This window comes from Camellia sinensis, chromosome 12 (genome assembly GCF_055761805.1).
Source record: "Camellia sinensis isolate YWXY chromosome 12, ASM5576180v1, whole genome shotgun sequence".
Classification (NCBI taxonomy): Eukaryota; Viridiplantae; Streptophyta; class Magnoliopsida; order Ericales; family Theaceae; genus Camellia; species Camellia sinensis.
The window spans coordinates 110,968,519-110,975,821 of record NC_138972.1 but is presented as its reverse complement, the minus strand read 5'-3'; the positions used below and the strand labels follow the sequence as shown (position 1 = coordinate 110,975,821).

The following is a 7,303-nucleotide window of genomic DNA, read 5'->3' as shown; positions in this document are numbered from 1 at the left end:
GATAGAGAGCTTGAATTAGATCCATGTTCGTTAGATTACGAAAACAAAGAGAGTTGATGGAAATTACAAATGCATTAGGAGTAAATTTGCATAAACAAACATAATTCAGATTCAATATGACCAAATTTGAGAGGAAAATTTCACATCAATTCCCATGCAGTCGCATAAATTACAGTGAATATGAGCTAAACACAAGTTACATAAAAACACACAATTCACAGATGAAGAAATTGAAAACCAAGTTAAATTATGAGAAGTAAATAAAAAGGAAAACAAAATTTGAATCACCATATCTGTCCGAGGGAGGCTTTCCGAGCTAGAAGCTAGTGAGAGTAGAACATTTTAATTTTCTCTATGTTGTTCAATTTTCTCTGGTTTGAATTTAGAGAAATTTGAATTTTCTCTAGTTTGAACCCAGATAAATTCTTGATGTCTACAATTCAGTCTACATTTCAAGAGATTAAAATGTAGAAAAGGGACTCCATAGATAGCTACAGTGAAGAAAAGCTTCAATTTTCAAAATTAAAATAGAAGATAACAAAGAAAGATTCAACAATCCAATTCAAAGGGATTCAACAATCAACAAAGCCATTAATAAAATAAATTCGATCTCAGCTTACAAAATCAGCAATTCCACATTCAAATTGCATGCATTTACATGATTTTGCCCTAATCTAAGTTCGACTGTGATAAAGAGAGAGAAAATGCAGATACAGAGAGAATAAGAGTGTAGGCACACACATGTACATGCGTATTAAGTGAATTAGGGAAATGAATTTGGTTTTGCAGATTAAGGACATGACATTGAGGGCATCAGGGACATACCAGAAAACTCAATCTCAATCTCTCTCTCTTTCTCTCTCTGTGTGCAGCTAATCACCATGGCTCTTTTATTTCAAAACTCGCCTCAAATCGCATCACAGAGGGCTGCGACGATCCACACAACCCTGCCGTCGCTGGTAGCTCAGTCATCGCATCCCATGCCCTACGCCCCTGGTGGGGATGTCAAAGGCGGCGGAGTTTGTGATCTCAAAGGTGAACGATCTGGTGAACTGGGCACGCCGAGAGAGTTTAGAGTGTGTGCGTGTATGTGTGTGTGTGTGTGAGAGAGAGAGAGAGAGAGAGAATGAGGCCGGATTTCACAAAATCAAATTTCTCTGTAATATATGGGTGTGGGATTGAGGGACTATAGACATCATAAAATAATATTGTGGATCTTTTCCATTACTAAAAATAGAAGAGGGACCTTAGACTAATTTTTCATTTTTAATATGCTTTTCTAAAAAGAATTAAAATTTAGTTGGTAAAAAAAAAAATTAAATCAAACACTTATTTTCATATGATTTTTTTTGGAACATTAAATAATATTTAAAAATGCAAATATATATTTATATTTAGTTTTGTCAAGCTAATTTATATTTTTTTTAAAAAATAAATTTAAAATACAAATTCTAAAAATTCAATCAAATAAAAATATTTTGCAATTAAAGTTTGTCCAATAAAAACTTCATAAATAATTGATCAGGTTCTCACTAGAACCGTTTAAAATATATAAATAAAGTCAACTATCGACCGATTTTTAAAAAATTCATTAATGAATATATTAATAAATTAAGGCGCAGCTTTCTATTATTCAATTTTGATTGTAAATATAAAATAAAATAAATGATTGCACCATTCTCCACACATACATCTAAGTGATGTCGACATCAAAATGTTATATATGGAGACAATATTATAAGTTTCAAATTTTTTATCAAATAAATGGTTAAATATCTTACATAGATGTGAGGTTCGTAATTTTCATATCTCTAATATCATCCTATTTACAGTTGTAACTTTGACTTGACATATTCGATAAACTCTTGAGATTGAATCATCAAAATAAATGATATCAAAAAGCAAAAATAAATGATATCAAAATCCGTCTTATTTCATTATCAGTCACTCACAAACTAGCACATCTAAAGTTTCTTTTTTGTCCTTTTTGTTATTTTTTTATTTAATAAATAACTAAATAAATTCTCAAAAGGATAGATTGTGTCTTATTTCACTATCAAGTTTTGCAAATTATAAAGTTACAAAAATAATCAACATATATCAGAGAGAGATATCATCATGTTTATTGCTTTTATTATTTTAATTTACATTTACATGATCATTATCATCATCATTATCAAGTAGTAGAAATCAACAGCAATAAAACCAGAGATGATATTGTGTGCTTTAATTTTGATTGTGTTGAAACTTTGTAAAGGTGTCTAAGTGGGTGTTTGGGTAGCTAGTAAGTCCATTCTTTTGGAAGAAATATCTCCGGCGAGTTACTGCGGCTTCGTGAGATGACACAATATTGAGGTTGAGATTGTTGAGCTGTTGCATCATCCTTATTTCCCTTTTTATTCCTTGTTATGGCATTACGATCTGCACTTCTTTTTAAGTCCTTATTTGTATCTACAGATTAAAAAATAAATAAATAAACTATTTATTTCACGGAAAATCCTAGAGCATCTCTCTCTGTCTCTCTCTCTCAATAAATTTGAGTAAAAATTTGATTATAAAAGCTTGATCTAATATAGAACAGCCCAATCCATAGTCTCTCTCCTTTTTTTGTTGGTCAGATCTTTTTTCAGTAAAAATCCTATAGCATCTTTCATTCTTAGGCCTCGTTTGGGAACAGACTAATTTAGTAATTTTTTAGTTATTTGGCTAAAATATGAGCTAAAAAAAACTAATCACTGTGTTTGGTTTGAGTTTTCTGGATTAAGTTTTTTGAAAATTGATTTTTTTGGTTTTTGTGTTTTTTTGTTTTTAGTGAATATTTTTTAAATTTTAAACATTTTTTTTACTTTTTTAAATGCACATTACTTAGATATATCTAAAAAGTAAAAAATTTATAAAAAAATATTTTAAAAAATTAATAAATACATAAAAATACAAAAAATGTACTGAATTCTTATATTTTTTTTTGTATTTTTAGTATTTAGTGAATTTTTAAAAAAAAAAATTTACAATTTTTTTACTTTTTAGGTGTATTTATGTTAGGTGTGCCTAAAAAGTAAAAAAATTGCTTAAAATATTAAAAAAATTCAGTAAAAACAAACAAACACGGAAAATAAGAAAGTAGAATTTTCTGAAAAGTGTTTTGGAAAATTAGAAACCAAGCAATGAGAATATGTTTGTGAGAAAAGAGAATCTTTGACTTTTTGGTATGAGTTGTTGGCTTTTTACTTTTTTAGTAACTTTTTGACTTTTTTGCTAAACCGGCCGCTTCCCAAACAAGGCCTAATTCTCTTTTTTTAAATAAATTTAAGTAAAAATTTAATTAAAAGCTTAATATGGTATGGAACACTCTCTCTCTTTCTTCATCAACTTTTTTTTGGAAATTTTCAAATTTATCTTAAAAACATGTTTTAACTGTTTTGATAAAAGAAAATCAACTTCAATCTTTATATATTTTTAAAAATTTATCAAATTTGAGTAGACGTGTGATTGCTAAATATTTGGTGAAGAATTTGACTCATCGTTAAGTTGGTGAAAAATCTTAGAGCAAAGTCCGATCTTTATCCTTTCTTTTAGTTTAAGCTGATATGAAACACTCAAATCATTACTCTCTTTTTTCACCAATGTTTTTTGCAAAATTTTCAAAATAATTTAAAAAACAAGTTTTAACAATTTTATGAAATAAAGTCATTTTTCAATCTTTATTCTTTTAAAATTTTATTAAATTTAAGTAAATTGGATTGTTAACAATTTGGTGAAAAAATTGATGAATAATTAGAAATGAAAGAGATTTTTTTTTTTTTTAGATAGTGAAATGAAAGAGATTATAGCATTAAAAAAACAACCTTGTGGTGGCTTGATTTGCAATCCAAGTTCATGCACGTTGAGATTAAGGGCTTGTACCACACGTGAGGGGAGGAGAACAGGAGAGCAACCTGAAAATTGGATGAATTGAAAAACATTATTTAAAAAAATGGTTATTGATATGAAGCTAAATACAACAAAATAAATATATATAAAAAAAAAATACTACACTTTTGGACAATATATTATTTTAGCACAATATATACTTTAATGCATTGTTATAGGAGCGTATAGTAAATCTAAAAAACATATTTATATAATTTTATTATGATAAAATAGCAAAAAAAATATTACACGACTAATAAAGATACTTTAAGATTTATAACTTCAATTCGATATTCATTTTAGTAGTTTTGAAATACCAAAACAATAAAAGTGTGGATGGCGAAACTTGACACACTTTGATCTATTGTATAAGAAAAAATTATTAGATGTGAATAGCCTATCAGGTTGCAATGCCATATGCATATGCAGGGTGGCCCCATACTGCTAGGCCCTTAGGTGAAATCTCAAATGAGACTTTTTAAATATTTAAATATTAATTTAAATAATATTTATAAATTTTTTGTATTTTTTGTATTCTAACATTTATTTTCCTTCTAAATCTATTTTGGTAAGAAAAAATGGGATTTACTATTTTGCGAGACAATGAGGAATTTTTTTTTGTTTGGCTTTTGCCTGAGGTTTTTATTTTATTTTTTTATTGGGCATTTTCGACAAGAAAATGTTTTCTTACTTGGACCCATGAATAAGTAGAGATTTTTATTTTGTTACGCTATTGGAAAAAATTTCTTTATTTATTTTTGGGTTATTGAAGAAAGAGTTTTTCTTAATCCTTTAGATATGATTTTTTATTTAGTAGTTTAGCAAATATCAAAAAGAAAATAAAATTTTTGAACCCTTTAAAAAATTTGGACTTTAGGCAAGCGCCTCAATTCCCTAGGGGAATGGGCTCAGGCCATGTGATACTTCAAACAAATCCACTCCTATGTTATCAACACAAAAAGCATTGAACCAATCAAAATTGAAAAAAGTCGGAATGTTTGGTTTAGTTTTTAAAATTTTATTTAAAAATTAGTTTCAAAAAAAAATAAATAAAAGTTATTTTTATGTAGTTTATTATTTTGGAAGGTAGAAATAATTTTTAAAAATCTAAAAATATATTTTGATGTTTATTTTTGTGAAACTAATTTCTTTTTCTTTTTCTTTTTCTTTTTTTATTTCAGAAAATTGTTTGAGAAAACCAAACCAAACACTCCCCCGTCTCAAATACCTGGCTTTTTGGTAGGGTGGAATGGAGAGCCAGCTTTGCGGGGAAGGAAAACGCCAGTGCCGCATGATCTTGTTTGGGCAGAAGAAGAAGAATCTAGAAACACTGCTTGCATTCCATTTCCAGCTCCCCAATTTCTTGGATTTCTTGCTCTGTGATTTGGTTTCCTCATGCTACACTTTGCTTGCTGTTCATACAAACATAACATGATCCATTTAATACAACAGTGTTATTTACTATCTGTTGAAGTTGATTACTAGTATAACCTTCTTTAATTAGCTTAGCCATTAAAGCTAGCAATAATTCATGTGTCAATGACGGACACTAGTGCTCCGTTTGTTAAGGGGAAAAATATTTTCTACGATTTTTTTTTTTAAATATATTTTTTGGACCATGTTCTAGTGATGGTGGTGATGACAATGAAAATAATGGATGTAGGTGATGATGGTAGAGTTTTTAAGTTTTTTATTTATTATATTATTTTGAATCAAAATAAAGATGATTGAAGCAAGTACCGGTAGTAGTGGTTCTGCAGCTAAGTTCAGACGACCACCATTTTGTTGGTGCCTCTGACTTCTCAAATCTTCCTGCAGATTAAATTTAAAAAAAACAAAAAAAATACATTATAAAAAATGTTATTACTGCAATAATCAAATCAGAGTGCTATGTATATCCAAAAAAATTTAATTTTTTTTTTTTTAAGTGAGAAAGCAAAGAGCAAAACACATATAGCACTTTGCAAACTATGAATTAAGAATTTTTGTCAAATTATATATAAGTACACCTGTTAGGTAGGAAAATATAGAAGTCCACGAACATGAAACAATAACAGCCCGATATGTCTGATTTTTTTTTTTTTGTGTGAAGAATTCACAAAAATTTTAAAAACTAAGCTTGTATGCCATTTATGATTTTCTTTTGAAAAATGTTAATAATATCACACACTTCAATGTATTTTTCTGGAAATTAGAAACCTACCTGGATCATTCAAGTTAGAAGTGGACACGGGGCAAAAATTCTAAATGCACATGATGCGATTGTAGAATAAGATACAATTATCTCATATTTGATTTTGTTTCAGATTCTATACATATATATAAAATAGCTTTTATTGTTATCAGCATATACATATCGATACTGTCAATATGGTAATATATCAAACAAAATTAAATATATTGTTAAATATCAGTGTCGAAAGTTTAAAATCACAATAAGTATTGCTCAACATGGTATGTATTGGCCGATATTTAAAACTTATAGAAAAGAAGTTGAAAATGAAGAAAGAGCGTACCTTGGAATGGCATGCCACATGTGTTGGAAGCCAGGACATTCCTTCTTCAAAACCAACTTCAAACCCATCTTCAGCCATTGAAGTACTTTCTCCAACTTTGTAGAGAGAGAGAGAGAGAGGAGTCTCTGTGTTATTTCTTCTTCTTGTAGAAATGGGGATGATAAGAGAGGGTGTCGAGTTCCAACTTCAAACCTGCAACATAACTAATTATATAGTTACGTGGAGAGTTAGGATGATGCTTGTATATTGACCTTGATCTTCTACAATAATTACGCAATTTGGATTTGATGAGTTTGATAAACAAAGCATCCAACCAACGTACATGTCACTTTCATCATTCAGTTCTTGTTGAAGAATTGGTATATATGGCCGGTTATTATCATTAATTTTTAAATAATTATTTTAAAACAAGTAAACCAATTATACAACGATCCATGTAGGTAAGTGATACAGATATATAATATTTTTGAATTTTTTTGGATATATTGGAAACCGCTATATTATATTTATGAAGTTGAGAAATTGCTATACATCATCGATTTTTATCATTATTTTGTATCACCACGTGAAGGGGTTAAACATGAAATGGGTCGGGTCCAAGCCTTGGGCCGGCCCAATCCACTGAAGTCCAAATCTAAGTGGGCTGGATGAGGATATGGGTAAACCAATTGAGCCCAACTTCATGATTAACAGTCCACCCAGGTTCTCAAGCACTTGGGCCCTACCCACAGTAGAAAGGCTAGTCCAGCCGTGGTGCTGGGTTGGGCCGAGCTGCGAGACTGAACCTATGGGCCGAGCAGAAAATGGGTTAAGCCCATACAAAGATATCCGAATGGATCAGTCCATCTCCATGAATAATCCTATAAAAGGTCGAGACA

The 7,303-nt window shown here is 29.6% G+C and overlaps 1 protein-coding gene across 1 annotated transcript; it reads right to left on the bottom strand.

Annotated features, from left to right (window-relative positions):
* Positions 1–2,102: 2,102 nt before the first annotated feature.
* On the bottom strand, positions 2,103–6,602 carry LOC114284869 (uncharacterized). The gene is made up of 5 exons (XM_028227822.2): positions 6,426–6,602; positions 5,650–5,721; positions 5,138–5,321; positions 3,846–3,935; positions 2,103–2,451 (listed from the first exon to the last, which is right to left on the bottom strand). Exons 1-5 carry the CDS (start codon positions 6,501–6,503, stop codon positions 2,282–2,284), a joined length of 594 nt encoding a protein of 197 aa, XP_028083623.2. The 5' UTR covers positions 6,504–6,602; the 3' UTR covers positions 2,103–2,281.
* Between the last annotated feature and the right edge of the window lie 701 nt (positions 6,603–7,303).